This window comes from Suncus etruscus, chromosome 17 (genome assembly GCF_024139225.1).
Source record: "Suncus etruscus isolate mSunEtr1 chromosome 17, mSunEtr1.pri.cur, whole genome shotgun sequence".
In the NCBI taxonomy this organism is placed as follows: Eukaryota; Metazoa; Chordata; class Mammalia; order Eulipotyphla; family Soricidae; genus Suncus; species Suncus etruscus.
This window is the reverse complement of record NC_064864.1, coordinates 73,746,441-73,768,509: the sequence shown is the minus strand read 5'-3', so window position 1 is coordinate 73,768,509 and position 22,069 is coordinate 73,746,441. Positions and strand designations below refer to the sequence as shown.

Here is a 22,069-nt window from a genome sequence, read left to right as displayed (position 1 = left end):
ACACAGAGAGCACCCATTCTGCAGCACAGTACACCTACTCTGTGGCAAAGTGACCCCCTGCCACTCATGAAAAACACCTGCTCTCTTACAAACAAGGATGCCAAGGATTAAACGCTAATTGGCCTTCTGTACTAATTGCCCCTGAAGACCTTTCCTGTAGACAGTGCTCAATTGGGCTTGCTCTTACCTCTTTCCTGCCCTTCTCAGCCCTACGCATCTCCTGCCGCATAGAGTCAACCTTCTGCATGGTCACCTCCATCTCCTCCTCCTTGTCTCGGAGCTGCCGGGACACTTTCTGCTTCTGGGAGCGGAGCTCGGCCATGCGCTCGCTGAGCTCCGAGAGCTCCTGCAGGGCCAACTTCCGCTGCTGCTGGGCATCTTTGAGCTCCTTGGCCTGAGATTTCAATCGCTCTGAAGCTTCAACCAGTTGCTAGAAAACAAGAATGACAGAGTTTGTTATACTGGCTCTTATTTTTTGGTTTGAGGGCCACACCCAATAGTGCCCCTGGCTATTCCTGGCTCTGTGCTCAGGGATCACTCCTGAAGGACTCAGGGGGCCGTTATACGGTGCCAGGAACTGACTGGGTCGCTCATATTCCTTCTCAGACCCAAACAATGGGCTTTATGTGGCTGAATGCCATTTTCACATGACAGCAAATGCTCAGATATATGTGCAGCCCATGGAGCTTCCACCAGTGAGGAAGCTGTGGGTGGTCCTCAGGACTCTCCCCTGACAGGCAGAGCTGCTCAGCCCCCTGTGACAGGAGCATCATAGAGTCAGGAAAGATCATGCCAGAAAGGAAAGTGCACTGAGATGTCAAGGAGAAGCAGCAGCACACAAAACCCGTAGCTGGACCATTCCTGGAGGTTGAAGCACAGGTGGGGTGGCCCTGGCACCCCTCACCCAGTCACTAAGGCACTCACCCACCCATCAGATAGATAGGACCAGGAACAGCCACCACAGGGAAGAGGGAGTCCCTAGCAGGCCCCAAAGATTAAGCAAGGGAGGCACTGCAAATGGTATGACACTAGAGTGATGGGGACAGCAGAGAGGGATCAATTGAGGACATCACAGCAAAGAGGGGAACCCAGAGGATAATCCGGTTTTACTTTTTGAACCATGCTCAGGAACAGCTGGCTAGCCCAGCTCTGTGCTCAGGTCAGTCTGAGGAGCCTGAGACCTGGTGTAGGCCTTATCGGCCCTGCACACACAGCAACGTTCAGGAGCTCTCTGGCCCTGTGGACGCTGCTCTGCTCGGGTAACTCCCGGCTTGGAGCTCAGCAGCTCTCCCAGCGCTGCCAGTTGGGGTCGGCCACAGCCAACACAAGTGCCTGAATCATGGTATGAACTCAAACGTGTGAGCCTGAGCTTCATTCCTACAGCTGCAAGAGCAACAACAGCCAACAACTGGATCTGAAGAGGCCACCCAAAGCCAAAGGTCAATGATGTAAGTGGACATTAGGATCCAAGGCTCTTGGGGTGGGAAGCAGCATAGCAGGGAGGGTGCTCGCCTTGAACTGGGCAGATCCAGCTTCAACCCAACATCCTTCTGGTTTACAGAGCCCAGACAGAAGTGAATCTTGAGAACAGATCCAGAGTAGCCCCAGAACACCACTGAGTGTGGCTCAAAAACAAAAACAGAAAGAGGCAGAGGTGTGTGAGCTTGTGGCCTGGTGCCCACTTCAGAGAAAGATGTGACTCAGCTGCCTGGAAACCTTCCTCAGAAGCAAACATAGACGCCACCCGACTGCACCCAAGGCTGCAAGGTTACAAAGAATGTTCTAGCATCCACACCCAGGGGGACATGGTTCACTGGAAAACACTGGTTTAGGGAAGGACAGTCCAGAGCTGGATTAACTGGTTTTTCCCCTTTGGTTTTGGAGCCACACCCGGAAGTGTTCAGGGGTTACTCCTGGCAAGCTCTCAAGCCCCTATGGGATGCCGGGGATCAGCCACATGCAAGGCAAAGCCCTCCCCAATGTGCCCTCGCTCTGGCCCCTGAACAGAACTGTTTGAAACTCAAGGTGGCAAAGGAGGTCTAAAGGGCCTTGCCCATTGTAAACTGACTCCCTTGGGGTGCCTTTCAGGACTCCAGGTCCCTTGTGGAAGGAGGAAAAGCCAGATCCAAGCATGCACGTGTGGCTGACCTGCCCATGACCATCTCTGCTGTCCCTGGCACCAACACTGACCAATCAGACACTGTGCTCATGGTGGCCACAGCCCAAAGGCCAACTGGAATGCCTCAAGAAGAGTTCTCTCAGCCCCGACAGCAGGTCCCTTCCCTGGAGGCGTCACCTTGTGCAGCTCTTCCTTCTCCTGGCGTGCCACACGGTACTGCTTCTCCAGCCCTCGCAGCCGCTGCGTCGAGTCTTCGTGCTCCTGCCGCAGAGTCACCGTGTCCTCAAGCTGCCGCTCCAGCCGGCCAGAATCTAGGCAGAAAACACCGAGTGCCCTGAGAGCAAATCCCATCACCTGCCACTGCAGGCAACGTCTCGAGGAACTCCCAAGCTTGCACTGAATGTCGCTTTTGAAAGCCTGAGCCTAATCATATTCAGAGACCAGAGAGACGGGGCCACAAGGACTGGTCCAGGGAGGAAGCTTGTCAAGAGAGAGTGAGATGGTGGACAAAGACCGTGAGAGATGGAAACAGTAAGCACAGGAGGCTGAAAAGAGGTGCAGTGATGCTCATGACACCTGTTCAGTACCAATCTTGCAAACCAAAGTGTCTAAAAGGGAAAGACAGACAGAAATACTCATATGAAAAGGGAAGAAAAATGTCAGCCAGAGAGGCAGGCTGGGAGGAACTGAAGGGAAACAGGACAGACACTGGTGCATTAGTGATGGGAAATGTGTCCTAGTGAGGGGAAGAGTGTTGGAACATTGTAGGACTGAAACTCAAACATGAACAACTTTGTAACTGTGCATCTCAGGGTGATTCAATTTTAAAAATTAAAGGAAAAGAACTAATGCTCTACTGAAGAGATAGTACAGTGGCAACAGAACTTGCCGTGGATGCGGGCAACCCGGGATCCATCGCCGGCACTGCATATGGTCCCGAGCCCTCCAGGAGTGACCTCTGAGCATCAGTAGGTCTGGGCACCACCCAAAAATGAAAAAAGGTCGATGCCTAGGGGCAGCTCCCAAGCAACTTTGCCAAAGCCTCACCCGCAATCTTGTTCTTCAGATGCTCGATCTCATCGTTCAGCTTCTTGATCTCCTTGTCACGGATGGAGGTGCCAAGGGCTCGCGTGGCACCATGAAGGGACTGAACAGTCTGTGTAGACTCTGCGGGGAGGTATGGGGTGTGTAATCGCAGCGGGCATAGCACCCACAGCGGGTACAGCGAGCACCACGCAGCAGGGCAGCAAAGGCAGCGCCACTCACCTTGCAGCTTCCTGCTCAGTTCCAGCTTCTCCTGCTCCAGCCTTCGGATCCTGCGCTCATACGCCTCCGCCTGCAGGCTGTGTTCCAGGTCTCGCTGCAAGCCCTCGTCCTTGCTTAGTGCGCTGCTCTGCATCAGGTTCTTCAAGGAGCCACGGTCAGAGAAACAGCTGCAGGGAGCCAGAGAGAGAGTGGGGAGGCCATTGCATTGCAAAAGGCTGACTAGGTTCCATCCTGGGTCCCCCACTGAGTCCCTCCAGGAGTGATTCCTGAGCACAGAGCCAGAAGTAACCCCTGAGCACTGCCTAATATGGCCCCAAAACAAAGAAACAAAAAGCTGTCACTAAAGCACCATGGTTTTCTACCTACTCCAAATGGACAGTGATTTCACAGACAACTCGGGAGCCCCGGCTTTGTTAAAAACAAACAAACAAACAAACAGGGCCTGGAGAGATAGCACAGTGGCGTTTGCCTTGCAAGCAGCCGATCCAGGACCAAAGGTGGTTGGTTCGAATCCCGGTGTCCCATATGGTCCCCCGTGCCTGCCAGGAGCTATTTCTGAGCAGACAGCCAGGAGAAAGCCCTGAGCACCGCCGGGTGTGGCCCAAAAACCAACCAACCAACCAACCAACCAAACAAACAAACCCTTTTGGGGCCGGAGCAGTAGTGCAGCAGTAGGTCATTTGCCTTGCACGTGGCTGACCCAGGACAGACCTTGGTTCAATCCCCAGTGTCCCATATGGTCCCCCAAACCAGGAGCAACCCCTGAGCATCATGGGTGTGGCCCAAAACCCAAAAAAATAAAATAAAATAAAGTAAAATCAAGAAACAAATCCCCATGGAAAGACAGTGGCTTCCAGAGCCGAACAGAGCCCAAAGCAGCAGCTTCCCTGGGAATCAGTCAATGAGAGAAAAATGGCCACCACTGCTGGAAGATCGCACACAGCTGCCTAGGGCTTCTGCCTGGCCACGAGCAGTAGAGAATGGGAACCTTGCTGACCATCTGGATCTCCCTCCAACTTTTGCATACTAAGGCCCACGGAAGGTCACTCTGACCACAGAGAAAGAACAGCTGGCCTTGCTCTTAGTGGCGCACATCTTTCCCAGGCCCCACAGCCAAGGGCGCCTGGCCCATACCCACATCTGCAAATGGCCTAGCCTCAGCATGCCTACTGCTGAGATACTTGGGTCTACACAGCCCTGCAGGTCTCCTGAGCAGGGGGGAAATAGCCACATGTGGTCCAAGTGCTGCCACCGCTAACACAGGAGAATCAGGAGGCCCAGGCATGATGCCCTACTAACCTCATTTCAGGACTGGCTCCAGATGCCATAAACCAAGATCCTGGGCCCGTGGAGGAGGCACCAGGGCAGCCTGGTTCACTCAGCCACCCACTGGCCTTGTCCCACCTTTGCCCAGCTTCCTGTTCCAAGCAAGACTGGGTGCTCTCCAAAAGGGTCTACAGGGGAAAAGGGCCACCAGGTGCTGAGGGGTAGGAAGTGCAGCCAAACACAGGCTAGGCAGGCCCTGACTCTCCTGCAGAGGCCAGGAGACTCCTCTGACCAACGGAGTGTTCTGGAAACCAGTGTGGCCAAATGCAGTATGGAAAAGTCTGGCAGAGTAGAGCAGGACCTTCCCCCACAACTACCTCTTGCTGTACCTCAGCTGAGTCTAGTTGCCAAAGCTAAGAGCAAAGGAAGAAAGAAGAGAAGGGACGAAGGAAGGAAGGAAGGGCTGCATGTTTCTGGGTTGGCAGGTAGGTTTTATTCAAGGACTAAGCCCGCAGCTGACGTACCTCTCGGTCGTGAACGTAAACCCAATGAAAGGCAGGTGCAATCCAGAAAAGCCAGTGTGGGAGCCAGGAGGCAGGATCTCCTGCAGGAGAACAATGCAGCATGTGTGACACATGACATGTGACATACCTCACATGTGATACTCAGGACATGTGACATGTAGCACATGTGACACACGTAGCATGGCACTCTGAGCAGAGGGGATCCAGCTGGGCCTGGCTGCCCTGCAGAGCTCCCTGGACTGCACAGTGCAGGCTCATTTGGGGCTGACAGTTGCAGTGTCCTTGTAGGAGCCCTGGAGCTGGCAGGTGACTTTTCTGTCTCTTAAGACACCACAGGCCCTCCAAGGGCACAGGACTGAGGCAGAGAGAAGGTTCTCGGCCTCTGAAGGAGCTTTGAAAGCAAAAGGGGAAGTCTGCCTATTCTCAGGTCTGCGGCCTCTCCTGACTAAGGACAACTTGTCTGGGACTCACAACTCAAGTGTGGCACCTTCTCCTCTGCCTCTGGGACAATGATCGCATTGTCATACTTCATATGCATGTGTGTGTTTTGTTCTGTTTTAAATTTTGGGCCACACCTGGTGGTGCTCAGGGCTTATTCCTGGCTCTGTGCTCAGTAATCACTCCTGGCAGTGCTCTAGGACCATATGGGATGCCAGAGATTTAATTCGGATTGCCTGAGTGCAAGGCCAGTGCCCTCCCTGCTGTTCTGGCCATAACAGTCACTTGAAAGGTGACAGTGTGGGTCCTCAGACGCACTTTCCGGAACAGATCATACAGCTCACATCCCGTGACTTGCATGACAGGCCACTCACCACATTACGCAGCACGTCATCATCCACGTCGAAGTTGGACGTGTCAGATGGACTGCTGACGTCCGGGATGTAGGGTGCTTCCAACTCGCGGATGTGGTCCCAGTTGAGCCCCTCAAAGAAAGCGTGCTTCTTGAAGTCCTCGATGCCATTCTGGCCCAGTCGGTGTTCCCGACTGCAGATGAGTCTCTGGATGAGGTCCTTGGCCTCCTCGGACACGTCGGTGACATGCGGAGGGAACTGAAACCGCTCCTGGGGTCAGGGCAAGAAGCAGGGCTTAGATAGCCCGGAGAGGACAGATATGGGCAACCACTGGGAAGAGGGAGGAATTGTGAGGCAGCAGCCCCGGCGGCTTCATGTAAAGTAGACACAGACCAGCTCCAGATACACTAAGTCCCTGAAAAGCTCGGATCACTCTGGCTACCCTGAGGCTTATTCTCAGACAGCCTGTCTTTCTCCGTGCCTCAGGTGTGTCAAGGCAGTGAATGACACGTGCATCATCAAAGTGGCTTGGTGTGTCCCACACACTGGGGCTGTGGTGGAAGAGACAGGACTCCTGGCCTGTCTTTCAGGAGAGTCGAGGCCTCCTGCCAGCAGCCCCGGAGCTCCTCCTACAGAAATGCTCCAAGCAGTGCAGGAAAAACGGTCTCCTGCCAGCACTGTGTGCAGGAAGTGCTGACACCCACCTGCACCTCAAAAAGGGTCAGCATATATGTTCACAGGCACACAAGCACTCTGCTCACACACAATATACATAGGCATGCATAACTGCACACAAACACATAGGAATATAAACCCTTACAGAGACACACAAACACACAAATCCCAAGCACTGAGAAAATCTGTCCTTCGTGTGCTAGGAAGCCAATGGTCTGGTGGCTAAGGAGCCTACTTTGTACACATGACGGTGAAAGTTGGGTCTCCAGGCACCGCCAGGGAAGGTGAAGAAAAAAGCCTGGCCATTGCCATTACAGGTCTTGCCACCTGTGCAGGCCATATGGCAGCACCAATCTTGGGGCTGGTAAATGCTGGAAAGGTCACCTACAGACCCTGAAGGTACATACTTGAGGTCTCAGGGGTCTCGGTCAGACTCTCCTGTCTGGATGAGCAATGTGCACCAATGAGAAGTGGAGAGAGAGAGAGAGAGAGGGGAGAGAGAGAAAGAGAGGAGAGGGAGAGGGAGAAAGAGAGAGAGAGAGAGAGAGAGAGAGAGGGAGAGAGAGAGGGAGAGAGAGAGAGAGAGAGAGAGAGAGAGAGAGAGAGAGAGAGAGAGAGAAGGGTGGCGTCTCACTCCCTACACACACTGCCAATGAGCACGCACCACCTTCTAGTGAGTAGAGTCCCCGCTGACAGAGGCTGCTCCAGGTTAGGACAGAGCACAGGCCCAGGGAATCCTGCTGCACCGTGACCACAGTAGAGGCCTGCCACCGAGCAGGGCTACCCCCTACTCGAGCATGGACTGGAGAACGGGCTGGAAGCTGGGCCAGCAGCCAATAGGGCTGCTTCTGGAGTATGGGAGACAGCAGAAAAGTGGGGCCTAGAATTAGAAAGACGTCAGACAGACCCAGGAAGAAACAGATGATATGTTGTTACAAGAGGGAGATTGAAGGTGACAGAAGCAGATAAGGAGACCAAATAGAAAAAGAAGCACGGGCCCGGAGAGATAGCACAGCGGCATTTGCCTTGCAAGCAGCCAACCCTGGACCAAAGGTGGTTGGTTCGAATCCCGGTGTCCCATAGGGTCCCCCATGCCTGCCAGGAGCTATTTCTGAGCAGATAGCTAGGAGTAACTCCTGAGCATCGCTGGGTGTGGCCCAAAAACCAAAAACCAAAAAAAAGAAAAAAGAAAAAAGAAAAAGAAGCACTTGGGGCCGGGCGGTGGCGCTAGAGGTAAGGTGCCTGCCTTGCCTGCGCTAGCCCTGGATGGACCACGGTTCGATCCCCCAGCGTCCCATATGGTCCCCCAAGCCAGGAGCAACTTCTGAGCACATAGCCAGGAATAACCCCTGAGTGTTAACTGGGTGTGGCCAAAAAACCAAAAAAAAAAAAGAAAAAGAAAAAGAAAAAGAAGCACAGGGCCGGAGTGATAGCACAGCAATAAGGCGTTTGCCTTGCACACGGCCAATACAGGAGAGACAGTGGTTCGAATTCCGGCATCCTATATGATCCCCTGAGCATCGCCGGGTGTGATCCAAAAACCAAACACCCCCCCCCCCAAAAAAAAGGAAGCACAATGGGGCCGGAGCAATGGCTCAAGTGGTAGGGCATCTGCCTTGCCTGTGCCAACCCTGGACAGACCACGGTTCCATCCCCTGTTGTCCCATATGATCCCCTGAGCCAGGAGCGATTTCTGAACTCATAGCCAGGAGTAACCCCTGAGCGTCACTGGTTGAAGCACAAGGGCCAGAGTCTTAGCACAGCAGGGAGGGCATTTGCCTTGCATGTAGCCAACCCAAGTTCAATTCCTGGCATCCCATAAGGTCCCCCAAGCCTGCCAGGAGTAATTCTAAGTTCAGAGCCCAAAAAAAAAAAAAAAAGAAAGAAAGAAAAGAAAAGAAAAGAAAAGAAAAGAAAAGAAAAGAAAAGAAAAGAAAAGAAAAGAAAAGAAGGGGGCCGGAGAGATAGCACAGCGGTAAGGCATTTGCCTTAGATGCAGAAGGATGGTGGTTCGAATCCCGGCATCCCATATGGTCCCCCGAGCCTGCCAGGAGCAATTTCTGAGCATAGAGCCAGGAGTAACCCCTGAGTGCTGCCGGGTGTGACCCAAAAACCAAAACAAAAATAAAAGATATTCTAAAAAAAAAAAAAAAAAAAAGAAAGAAAGAAAGAAAGAAAAGGAAGGAAGGAAGGAAGGAAGGAAGGAAGGAAGGAAGGAAGGAAGGAAGGAAGGAAGGAAGGAAGGGCAAGCGGGAGACTGTGAATGAAGGTACAGGGAGTTGAGGGGCATGGGCACTGTTCTGGGGCTCTCGAGACCACCCCTCACCAGAGGGCCCACCCAGCTTTCTCCCCTGAGGCCAAATCTGTGGGCCAGCCGCTGCTTCTGGAAACTGCCCAAGAACATGTCCCTCCTCCCTGCCCCCATGTCCCCCATGCGTGTGTGTGGGGCCTTACTTCGTGGTTCATGATCTTGCCATAGGTCTCCACCAGGGACTCAGCGTAGAATGGGGTCTCCCCATACAGCATCTCGTACACGCACACGCCCAGAGACCACCAGTCGCATTCAGGGCCGTACTTTCCCATGCCGTCTTCCATGGCCTGCAGTATCTCGGGCGAGATGTAGTCAGGTGTGCCCACTGCCACTGAGGACTGGACCTGGAGGCGGGTGGTAAGACACTGAAATACTCCACAGCGGAGAGGGGCGGAGATGTCGGCTTGGAGAGCTGGTGACACCAACGTACACAGAGACAAGGTTGGCACTTCAGATGGCATTTCTCATAGCCCCTTCGCTCCTCCGCGCCCCCTGGTGGCCTTGTGCTTTTCTACAGAGCATTTCTCATGTCATCCCTGCTCCAGCTAGGTCTGGTGTGGGCCACCCAGTGCAAACCACTGCCCCAAAGCACCACACTACGAAGCCAAGGCAGGGGACACCAGGGCCTCTGTCTCTCAGACTAGGATCAGCTAGTAAGGAGCCTGTCTGCTTGTCAGAAAGGACGGGCAGACATGCCTCAGAGGCTTCAAGGCAGGTACCCTAATATGCCAGAGGCCCAGGGGCCAAGTGAGCCACAGCTGCCAACAGGGAGCCCACCAAGTTATGTGCCTGTAGGCCACTTTCTGCTCGGAGTGGCAGCTAGACACAGTCACTGAATCATTTCTATAGCCACAAGCCCCAATGACTGGGCAGTGATGGTTGTGGCCAACACTCCTGAAGACTCGGCGGCCAGTGCAGTTATCGCAGGAGGCAAGGCCAAGGAGAGAAGGGCTCCACGGCTCTGGAGCGCCAACTTGTCCACTCAGGTTAGGGAAGCCAACATGCCAAGTGAGTCCTAGATGCTGAGACAAGCGCCACCCAGATACTTACAGTGCCATCGTCATTCATCTTCAGGCATGACCCGAAGTCAGCCAGGCGAATGTGCCCATTCACGTCTAGGAGGACATTGTCTGGCTTGATGTCCCTGTCACAAAACAAGGTCTTAACCATTTTGGTACTATGCAGGAGTCAGAGATGGCATGACCCGCAGTGGACCGGCGGAGTAAGGTTTGCTCCAAATCAAGGCCAATTGTCCCGACTCCCCACCTCCCAGAGCCAGTGTAACCCCATAGGTGCTCCCACCCTGCCGTCCTGTGACCTGTGTCACCTGTGCACATAGTGCAGCTGGTGGATGGAGTCGATGGCCAGTACCATCTCACCGATGTAGAACCTGGCCATGTCCTCGGGCAGCCTGTCCTCAAACTTGCTGAGCAGAGTGAGCAGGTCCCCGCCCACGTAGTAATCCATGACCAGGTACTGCAAGGACAGGGACAAGAGGGTGTCACCACCGCTGCCTGGACTTCTGCAGGCACCAACCATCCAGAGTAGGGACTGAGAGGATGTGACATCTAGTACCAAGTCCCACTGCTGGGGCGGAACTGGCTGAACTTACAGAAAACTCATGGCCAAGCTAGGCTTGGCACCAGAGGCTCAATTCCCAGTTCTGCTTAGTTTCTCAGATGCTAGAAATGAGCCCTGAGCACAGAACTACAAGCAGCACAGTGCAAGTAGCTCACAACCTCCAAACTAAAGCGATGGATGGAAGGAAAAATTAAAGCTCTCAAGGCATCGCAACAGCACCACAGGGAGAACATTTGTCTTGCACGCAGGCAACCTGGGTTCCAACCCTGGTATTCCGTATGTCCCTCAAATCTGCCAGGATTGATTCCTGAGTATGAGCCAGGAATAATCCCTGAACACCACAAGGTATGGCTACAATAAAAAACAAAACCCCCAAAAAGAAAGCTCTTAACATATCATGAGCTGAAAGGTAAGAGTGCTGACTCCCTTCCCATGAAGGGGATGGACCATCTCTCAGGCCGAGGGACATTGACACCATCTCCCTTGATGCCGGGCATGTTACCCGGCATGTTACCAGCCCCGACATGCTTTTTCAGAGATTCTGTCCGAGCAGGTAACCATGGCCAGGGCCAGGACTAGGGCAGCAGTGCCCCACACGCACCACCTTCCCTTTGCCTACCATCTCTGGACCACCACCCACAAACTATTCCAGGGGCCCACTGTAAGTCAAGGACAGGTCCAGGATGGACCCAGATCCCTCAGCACCTCCTCCTGGCATGGCTGCCAGGAAGGATCAGCCTCCAGAGGCCTCTGCCATCTGACAGAAATTCCACACACAGCTCAGCCTGTCACTGAGAGAGTTTAAAGTCACAGAAAGGACACTTCCTTGGAGAAGTCCACCCTGACCTACACCCTCCCACCATTTCAGAGGGTGTTGAGCAGGTGGCTAGGACACTGTCCTGTCTTCTGCGCCCCTTCAGGCCAAAGCCATGGGGCACCCTTTAGAGGACAGTCTGACCGCAGAGCTGACTTGGTAGGAGGTGGGGCACAGAGCCAGGGGGCAGGACCATGCACCCCATGAGGGGGCAGAGAGCACCCTGGGCTAAGGAAGCAGCTCTCGCCTGCTGAGGGCACAGGCAGGGACAGTGACCATGTCCTGATGCAGGGACCCCACAGCAAGCACAGGCCCTGGCCAAGCTGGCCAGACTGTCCCCTCACAACTCAGGTCTTCGGCCCAGGCCTCTGCACTCAGGCAGACCTAAGCTGAGCTCCCCGTCTGGCACCAGGGCCCCACACTTCCCAGGAACAGGCTGTGGCCATAGGGAGGAGGCTTGGAGGAGGATCTGGGGAGCCGGGCCCAGGGTACCAGGAAGACCAGGGTGGTGGTGGTGGTGGTGGTGGTGGGTGTGTGTTCAAAAAGCCTGGGCAATTGCATGCGAAATCCCGGCATCCCATATGGTCCCCCGGGCCTGCCAGGAGCGATTTCTGAGCTTAGAGCTAGGAGTAACCCCTGAGCGCTGCCAGGTGTGACCCAAAAACCAAAAACCAAAAACAAACAAATAAAAAAAAAGCCTGGGCAAGTGGCCAGGAGAAGGAAGAAAGGACCCAACCTGGCCCCCATCCAGGCTTCACGCATGGCCCTTCTGCGGACACAGTGCAGCACACCCCAGAAAGGACTCACTGAGGGGCTGTCACCAAGCAGCCAGAAAGTCCCACCCCACTCCAGCACCCCAGGCTGCATGGCTGCCCCAACTCAGCATCACACTGGAAGCTGGCTCGGCATCTTACAGCAGATGAATATGACATAGTTGCTGAGAAGCCACCCGATCTGCGGGGTCCCCAGGGTGGGTCACGTACCAAGTGGTTCTCATCCTGGAAGGCGTAGTGCAGCGTGGTGATCCACTGGCAGTCCCCGTTCACCAATACATCCCGTTCCTCTCGAAAGCAAGCAGTCTGCAAAGAGGGGTACAGGGGCTGGGCGAAGGCTCTGGGCTGGCAGCTCAGCACTGCTCACTGCAGGACCAGGAGCTCTCCCTCTCCTGTTCCACCTGCAGTGATCCATGGGCACCCACAAGCTCCACCCAACAGGACACTGCAGGTGTGTTATGGGCTTGTTTTCTTGTGGATGGCATTCAGGGCCTATGCCCTGAAGGGTACTCTGGAGTTACTCCCAGCTGTATGCTTAACATGACCACCAGTGGTGATTGGGGGGAATTGTGCAGTGTGCAGAAGCTAAGCACAGCCTCATACCAGGAGGCAGGCACTCTACTCTGTCACCAAGCTGCATCCCTATTGGACAAAGCTGACTTGACCGAAGCTACAGGCACCACTGGTCTCTGCCAGACATGAGTGCCAGGAGACTGAGGCAGCAGGACCAGCATAAGGCAAAGGTGCCATCGAGCATCCTGCAGACCCATTCCTAGGCCAGGTATTGCATGCGGAGTGAGTCATGACACAGAGCAACCCACAGTCCATTTCCCCTCCTGAATAAAAATTGGAATTTGGTACCACAAAGTTACAAAGGGTGGGGCGATGAATCACGTGCACCTGCAGCAGTGCACAGACTCAAATTCAGTGTCAGCATCAGAGAGTCAGACCCGAATGATAGCACAGCACAGTGACTGCCCAGCACATGCTACTGACCCAGGTTCGATCATCCCACATGGTCCCCCAAGTCTGCCAGGAGTAACCCGAGTGCTGCTGGGTATGGCCCCAAAACAAAAACAGCACCAGAGGGTTCAGTGAGCATGGGTGGAGCTGCCTCAGGGCACTGTGAGGTTTGGGACACAAACAAATTAGCAGAAAAGAAAATGTAGCCCTCCCCGAGAACATGGAAAGGGGGCTTGATGTTAGATTTGGATGCCCACACCCCTACTCCCACCCCAAATAGCATTTTGCTCTAAAACACTACAGAGTTGGGCACACAATGGGTTTTCCTTGGGCTCAGGAACCCTTCCAGTAGGGCTGACCGACAGGGTTCCTAAATATTCTAGAAAGTTCTTTCCGAAAGAAGTGGTAGTGGCAGAATTACTTTGTCCAATCTCACAAGGAGTGATGAGGGTATATAAATGTGTGTGATCCCATGAGAGGGGTTAGGAACATGTACCTGATCCCACCAGGAGATATGGGTGATCCCACGAGGAGAAGCAGGCCTTGCCTATGGACCAGGCCATCTACAACATCCCAGTGTGGGACCAAGGTTCCAGAAGCTCCTGACACTGGGGGTCTCCTCATCATGATCACCAGTGCAAGATGAAGTGAAGCATGAGACCTTCCTGAGTCAGGCCTTAGTAGCCAGTGAAGAGGCATGAGAAAGGGTGTGTGTGAAACCTGCCCCACTCCAGCCCCATATGGTCCTGTGTCCACAGGGCTGGAGAGCAAGAGAGCAAAGGCCGCGAGTCAGCTGGAAGGATGTGAGTGATAAGACACAGGAGTTGAGAGCCCAAAAGAAGATCTTCCAGGGGTAGCAGAAGGCAACTTGAGGGGTGCCTAGACCTGGGTGGGCTGGAGTGGAGGGGAGCATAGGGCCTGTATTAAGGAGAGAGGGAATGAGCCCCCTCCAGGCAGCAGCATTAGGGTGCATTCTGACAAAGTGGGGTGAAGAGAGGAATGAAGGGCAGAAGTGGGTCAGGCAGGAAAAAGGGGCTAAGGGTAGGTGGCACAGGAGACACTGGGCTGAGGCGCAGTAAGGAGCCACAGGGGCAAGGAGGTGCCCACACCCCACCCCAAAATACTCCTCCTTAGGCCTGGACGACCCCAGGTTCTGGAAGCCCCAAGGTTACTGACTCCTCTGCAAATGGAACAAAGGCATGAGAGACTCAGGCTGGTTCCCAGGAAGGTTTGAGCAAAACCTGCTCAGCACAACTTGCTTCTACGTGAGAAGCTGGTCCCACGGTGGATCCCACCTGGGAAGGAGCGAGTCCAGGGCACTGACCATTGTGCAGCACAGACCCAGGGCGCCCAGGATACTTCCCTCCAGTACCCCACTTACCTCAGCTCTCTTCAGCATCTCCCACTTATTGAGGATCTTCATTGCGTAGATCCGCTCCGTGTTCTTCATTTTGACAACGGCAACCTGGCATGGTGAGAGTGCACTGTGAGTCTACAGAGCCATGAGAGCACCTTTCACAACTGGAAGTGGGAGGGGAGTTGCCGGAAGCCCTAGGAGAAGCTGCTCTGGCAAGGGGAAAGGGTAGTCCCCAGAGCTTCCACAGGAGCTGCGTAGTCCCCATGCCTCACTGGCTCACTCAGAACCTGCTGGATTGGGGCCAGACATAGCACAGCAGTAGGGCTTTTGCCTTGCATGCAGCCAACCCAGGACGGACGGTGGTTTGAATCCCAACATCCCATATGGTCCCCTGAGCCTGCCAGGAGCGATTTCTGAGTGCATCGTCCGGAGTAACCCTGAGCACCTCCAGATGTGACCCAAAAACCAAAAATGAAAACAAAAAACAAAAAAACCCTGCAGGACTGAGGTCCCCAGTCTGTGGTTTGTCTGGAAATTTCAATGAAGAGAGAAAATGCGGCGACATCTTTCCTCAGCGCCCACACTTGCTCTGGTGGGCTCTGCTTCCTTGGGAGCCAATGGTGTGCTTGGGCCTCTGACCCCACAGCTAACAGCAGACACAGTTTGACACCAACAGACGGAACATGGGCAGTAGGGGGGATGCAATGAAACTCCAAAATCAACCAGCATCCTAAGTAGTCAAGTCATAGTAAAAGCAAGAGGCTTTTTAACGTTTTGTAAACTTTTTTTAAACCCTTAAACTCAAGGTCCGAGGATCAGTTTCTTGTTGTTTTGGTTTGGGGCCACACCCAACAGTGCTTGTGGCTTTCTCTTGGCTCTGAGCTCAGGGGTTACTCCAGTATGGCTCATGGATGGAACCCAGGTGAGCCACATGCAAAGCGAGCACCCTCCCAGCTGCTTTCTCTGCTTTCTCTTTAGGAGGTCTCTCGGGCATGACTGCTTCTGGAATAATGCTGCATGCCTGAGACAAACCAGAGATGGGAAAATATGCCTATTCACAGGAAAACACGTGTTAGACCGAGAATATACGGGAGCCAGGAGAAAGTTTAGTGGTCAAGTACATACTAACATGCATGTGCGAGGCCCCGGATTTGCTCTTCAAAACCATGCGGTCTGTGCTCGAGGCACACGTGCAACCCAGGAGCAGTCCTAAAAGGAAAACTAGGAGCAAGGCTGGAGACGGAGCACAGGGTCACAGCACTGCTTTTCGGTTGGCTCTCTCTCTCTCTCTCTCTCTCTCTCTCTCTCTCTCTCTCTCTCTCTCTCTCTCTCTCTCTCTCACACACACACACACACACACACACACACACACACACACACACACACCAGCAGCACCAAAATGGTGATGCAAACTTGATGTAAAACACACAACCCTGTACCGTCAAGCCTGTTTCTATTTCATAGGAACCTGTTGGAAATCCAGTGTGATTTGCAGAAGCTCCGGACCCCACTCCATCTCAGCCTCGTTGGTATCCTTGTATTGATGCAGGACCATCCCACAGGACTAACCTCTCTGTGCATTGATGCCAGGGTGGAGACCACTGAAGGCAAGAGGAGGGCAGTGACCTTGCTCTCTAGCCCAGCTGTCTGAGATGAGAAAGGACAGACTTGCTGAGTGCAGTCCCCAGGCCCCTGAATCAGATACGACACTGAGTTGGGACATAAAAATAGACCTGAGGGTCCCCGGGAGTTTCCAGGGTGGGTCACTGAGCCCACTTCAATGGTTATGTTAGTCACCTCAATGGCTAGACACAGGAGACAAGAGCATGAGACAAGAGTGAGAGAGCGACCCAATCCTCTGAAGGCCAACAAATGCTCAAAGTGTCCCCCAGAGATGGCAGAGATGGCAGTAGCTTAGGAACAGACAGACAGGCAGGCAGGCAGGCAGCTAGCTGCCAGCTGGATTCTGGGCTTCATGGAGAACAGAGAGCAGCAGCAAGCAGTGGAAAAGTGTCCAATCAGAGGGCAACTCCCACAGTGGAGACAAGCACTATGACTTACTGTGGGTGAGGAGCCACACACACGTGCACACATGTGCACATACATACACGTGCGGGGTGGGGCCCAGGCCATGAGAGCTTAGGAGAAGCGGTACAGAAGGAAGTCAAGTCAGGCAGGCACCTGAGGCATGCCTATTCACTGAATCTTGCTTCCTAGGCAGGACAACAGAGCAGGAAGGGCACTTGCCTACATGCATGCATCTGACACAGGTTCAATCCCTGGTGCTCTACATGGTTTCTCTGAGTTCACCAAGTATGTGTAATTCCTGAGCATAGAGCCAGGAGTAACCCTTGTGCATCAGCAGGTATGGGGCCAATAAACTTAAAAAATCAAATCAGGGTCAGAGAAATAGCACTGTGGTAGAGCGTTTGCCTTGCATGCAGCTGATTCAGGACGAAAGGTGGTTCGAATCCCGGCATCCCATATGGTCCAAGCCTGCCAGGAGTGACTTTTGAGTGCAGAGCTCGGAGTAATCTCTGAATGCTGCCAGGCATGACCCAAAAACCAAAACCAAGACAAAACAAAGGTTCTTTCCTTTTTTTTTTTTTTTTTTTTTTTGGGATCACACCCAGGAGTGCTCAGGGGTTACTCCTGGCTCTACGCTCAGAAATCACTCCTGGCAGGCTCAGGGGACCATATGGGATGCCGGGATTTGAACCACGGACCTTCTGCACGCAAGGCAAATGCCTTACCTCCATGCTAACTCTCTGGCCCCAGGTTGTTCTTTCCTAAACAGAAAGTGAGCTCAGGGCAAGTGGGGGACACACGTTCAGGACCGAGTCCACACCAGCCACATCCGGGGCCACTAACCTGGGCCAAGCCCTGTACCTCCTGCCAGCCAGACCTTATTTACCCAGGGCTGAGCAAACACACAAGGCCGGTCGTCCAGTCTGCCAGCTGCCAGTCACTTTCTGGCTAGATGTACCCGGGCACCACACCACAGAGCTGGTCAACCTCCCTCCAAGTTCAGTGTTACAGGAGCTTCCTGGATGGCTGCTGTTCCCAGAAGCCTAGAGATGGAGGGGGTGTTCTAGGCCCTGGTGCCTGCAGCTGGAAACATTACTGAATCTGAACCAGGTTCCATATACTCAGGGCCCTGAGCACTGCCATTGGGTCTGGCCCCAAACTAAACCAAACCAAACTGCCAGCATGTTTAAAATGAAGTGAAACACAACACTACAGGCTGTGTGGGATGGTCAGCTGAATACACCAAACAAATACAAGCTGGTGTGTGTGTGCATCTCTCTTTCACACACACATATCACATATATCACAAACACTACAAACACACCACACACTCACACACTGACGCACCACAAACCATAAACACCAAAAACCACCACACACACCAAACATACTCACACTACACACACATACCATACACCCCACAAAACAGCCGCTGAAGTCAAGCACAGAGCTGAAGTGATGGGATCCAAGAATGAGTGTTTCTGAATGTGGAACAGTCCTGCAGGGGCCCAATGTTCTCTAGTCATCAAGTCTAGAGCACCTGAAGCAGCAGGAAACCCTTGGCTAAGGGACAGGAAACAGGACTCGTCCCCCCTGCACACCAGCCCATTCTGCTGGGCTCTGTCTTCACCTCAGGACCTCAAGGACATGTAGGAGAACAATAGGCAGATCTGAGGGCACAGAAAACTCTGCTCAGGGTTCCCAGAGTCCCTTCCTAGCAATGCATGGGTCAGAGGTTTAGTGCCAGACCCCGAAGATGTGGTGTGCTGAGGCAGGTGGCACATGAGGCCATACCACTGATACATGGGGGCCTCTAGGCAGTACCTGGCAATGCTTGGGAGGTCCTGGGGACAGACCCTGGGCAAGGAGAGAGCATGAGTCCTAACCCTCCAGAATGGAATGGTGGGTTCTGCCTTTGGCCAGCAGTGCTTACTCTCTGTTGGACACCTACTTTGCGTGGGTCCTACTGAGCCAAGCAGGGCAAGTCACATGTCCAGGTGCTGGAGCAAAACCATCAGCACAGACACTGCAAGGCAGAGCAGGGCCTGGGGAGTTCACCTGGCACATGTGGGCTCAGTCCCATCCCCAGTGCCGCAAGGTCCCAAGCAGAGATGGGAGCAACCCTCACCTCACCCTCCACCAGGAGTGATCCGAAAAACTTGGAAGTTCTTTTTTTTTCCCTCCAGTTGTTTGGGCCACACCCAGCAGCACTCAGGGGTTACTTCTGGTTCTGTGTTCAGAAATCGCTCCTTGCAGGTTCAGGGGACCATATGGGATGCCAGGAATCAAACCCCCAGGTCCATCCTGGGTCTGCTAAGTGCAATGCCTACCGCCCTACCACTGTGCTATATCTCCGCCCCAAACATGAAAGTTCTTTGGGACAAAGTGAAGGCCCAGAGAGTGCCAAGGGCAGAGTTGTAGGCCAGGCCCTGTGTACACAAGACTCGGAGGTTGGGGGGGGGGTCCTTTCCATGGGGGCAGCTGCGGCTGGCTGCCAGCACTGGCCAGAGACAGAATAGAGCCCCTGGCATCATTAGAGAAACAGAGAAAACCAGTGGTCATCAACCATATATGTGTTCTGTTGTGCCTGTTCACTCCGACAATACCCAGGGGCCTTCACCAAGTACAGTGGAATAAATGTGAGCTGCATTTCTCTCTTCTGAATTCCATCTGGCCTCCAAAATGGCCTCACCCCAAAACTCAGCTCAGGGCCCCAGTGCTCCACCACCAGGCAAAGCCAAGCTTACCTCTCCAAATGCGCCCCTTCCAATCACTTTAATGATTTCAAAGTCTTCCCGATGGAGTTGCATTTCCTTCACCAGCTGTGTGAACGGCTTAGCTATTAATTAAAGAAAAAAAAAAAAAGATCAAAATCAATGACTTATTCTAGGAAGCCGACACTATATAAAAATGTCACAAGGGGTGGGTGTGGAGTGGTGGTGCAGCAGTAGGGCACTTGCCTTGCACACGGCTAACCTAGGACGGACCACAGTTCGATCCCCCAGTGTCCCATATGGTCCCTCAAGCCAGGAGCGATCTCTGAGTGCATGGCCAGGAATAACTCCTGAGCATCACTGGGTGTGGCCTCAAAAAAACAATGTCACCAGGGTATGGGTTTAAAGAGTAAAGTACGGGGCCCGGAGAGATAGCACAGCGGTGTTTGCCTTGCAAGCAGCCGATCCAGGACCTAAGGTGGTTGGTTTGAATCCCGGTGTCCCATATGGTGCCCTGTGCCTGCCAGGAGCTATTTCTGAGCAGACAGCCAGGAGTAACCCCTGAGCAATGCTGGGTGTGGCCCAAAAACCAAAAAATAAAAAATAAAAAAATAAAGAAGAGTAAAGTACAGCAGAAAGGGCATTAGCCTTGCATGCTGTCAACCAGGTTCCAAACAAAAACCAAACAAAAAAAAAAAAAAAAGGAATTGGGGTACTCCACTAAGTCAGACTTTACCTCTAGTGCTCTGCTCTGTGATCTTAAGGAGACCAACCAGGGCAAAGGTGCCATCATGCACCTGCCAATCTCAGTCCATCCACCAGCACTCCAGGCTGCCCCCAGCTCCACCTGGGTGGCTCCTGGCCCTGCAGGGCCCGTGCTCAAAGCACCTGAGCATGAGGTCCACGCCGAGCCATGGATAACTAGGTCTGTGAAGTCCCGATGGCCCATGGGGGAGGCTGGGCTAACCCAGATGCTCTGCCCTCCCAGTGAACCCCAGAAGCCGAATCTGCCTCCTGTCATTCACACCAAACGTCACTCCAACATCCTCTGTGACAGATGGGGGAACCTCCCCCAACCCGGAGTAGCCCTAAGATGGCTCTGTGAGCACAGGTGTGCCTGTGATGGGCACTGCCCTATGGTTGAGTTGGGAAAACTGAGTCAGGCCTCAGTACTAAGAGGCTGCCCATCTACAGGGGTGGGTCTATGCCAAGGTCACAGGCAGAAGCGGCATGGGCTAGTCCCTGCCCACTGAGGACACTACTATGTGCAGGGGCTTGGAGAGAGCACCAGCCCAAGGCATGTGGACTCAACCTTGGGAAATGCCCAGGTGTGGAGCAAACGTGGGAGTCACCCAGGAAACTGCTCCACAGGGCAGGGAGTTGCTGAGGAGCCCTTCCTTAGAGGCAGCCCTAGTGAGGTGGGGCATGAGGGTGCTCACGGCCGTGAAAGACACACAAGCGTGGAGAGGGGCTCCAAACTTGCCACCAGATTTAGCCCTTCTAACACGGTTTCCACTTGCAATGCTTGATCACAGCAAAAGATCTGCTCAGTGGGCTCAGTGCTCCAAGTCATGGCAGTCTAAGCCTGGGGGTTGGGGGGCATGTGCCCACCAAGCGCATCTACCTACAGTTGAGGTGCTTGGCCAAGACTGGGAGTGGAGGATAGCCTGGAGTGCCTCCGCCTCCTCCTCCTTCTTGTGTCACTACCAACATCCTGAAGAATCCCGTATATGGGGCCCAGCACCTATTCCGGGCCTCTCAGGAGATCTGGCGGTGCCTCTGTTCCACCATAATCTACCTTAGGGCTGCCCCAAGCCAGCAATACCACTCTCCACTTGGAAGTGCCCCAAGCTGCAACAAGCGTCCTGCCCTTTCCAACAAGCCTCCCTGACACACTGCTTGAAAGCAGTGCTCAGAACTGAGGGCCCCAATCACAGTGCTCCTCAGGGGAGGAGGGGCTGAGGAGGCTCTTGGGAAGGTTCCAGCCTTTCCCCACCACTCGCTTCCCTTGAGCACATGTACAGTGTTTCACCGAGTCACAGACAGATCATTGAAAACTGTGCCTCTTCAACACAGGTTCAAACTTTTCCACAGTGGGCACCACATAAGGTCCCAAGCACAGAGCCAAGAGTTAGTCCTGAGCATCTCTGGGTATGACCCAAAAACAGATACAAAGGGGCCAGAACGATAGCATTTGCCTTGCACACGGTCAACACAGGACAGACCCCGGTTCGAGTCCCAGCATCCAATATGGACCCCTAAGTGCCGCCGGGTGTATCCCAAAAACCAAAAACCAAAACCCCCACAACTTTTTATAAATGTAAATGGCAATGGGACAGCAGGGCCACACCCAGTGGTACTCAAGGAACCACACACTCCTCCTGCCAGCCCTAAGGTGGCACACCCCTGGGACATTGTCAAGGTGGTAAGGGAGGGGCTGTAGCGGTAGAGCAGTGGTAGGGCACTTGCCTTGCAGCAGCTGACCCATGATGGAACTGGGTTCAATCCCCGGTGGCCCATATGATCCTCAGAGTCAGGAGGGATTGATTTCTGAGTGCAGAGCCAGGAGTGACCCCTGAGCACTGCTGGGTGTGGCCCAGAAACTTAAAAAAAAAAAAAAAAGGTGGTAGGGGAAAGCTGTGGGCACAGCCAGTGGGGATAGGATGAGCCACCAAGTCAGAGCTGGTTCCAGAAGTCTCGAGGGGTATGTGGACCTCCATCTCACCACCTCCGTGAAGTCGGGTTCAGAATTCAAATATGAGAGTGAAAGCCCAGCCTGGGAGGAGACAAGGGCACCCTGGGGGCACAGGCCTTTGTGGGTGCAACAGTAACATGGAAGTCGAGAGCAGGATCAGCTGGGATCCTAGCAGCTAGAGGGCCAGAGGGA

General features: G+C 53.7%; 1 protein-coding gene across 1 annotated transcript in view; it reads right to left on the bottom strand.

Annotated features, from left to right (window-relative positions):
• Positions 1-22,069, bottom strand: part of CDC42BPB (CDC42 binding protein kinase beta) — a 69,908-nt gene that overhangs the window by 17,756 nt on the left and 30,083 nt on the right. The window contains 12 exon segments of the mRNA XM_049790318.1: positions 188-430; positions 2,297-2,430; positions 3,167-3,286; positions 3,386-3,552; positions 5,176-5,255; positions 5,988-6,236; positions 9,096-9,296; positions 10,003-10,096; positions 10,280-10,428; positions 12,331-12,426; positions 14,465-14,548; positions 19,216-19,307. Coding sequence (XP_049646275.1) covers positions 188-430; positions 2,297-2,430; positions 3,167-3,286; positions 3,386-3,552; positions 5,176-5,255; positions 5,988-6,236; positions 9,096-9,296; positions 10,003-10,096; positions 10,280-10,428; positions 12,331-12,426; positions 14,465-14,548; positions 19,216-19,307 — 1,709 coding nt within the window.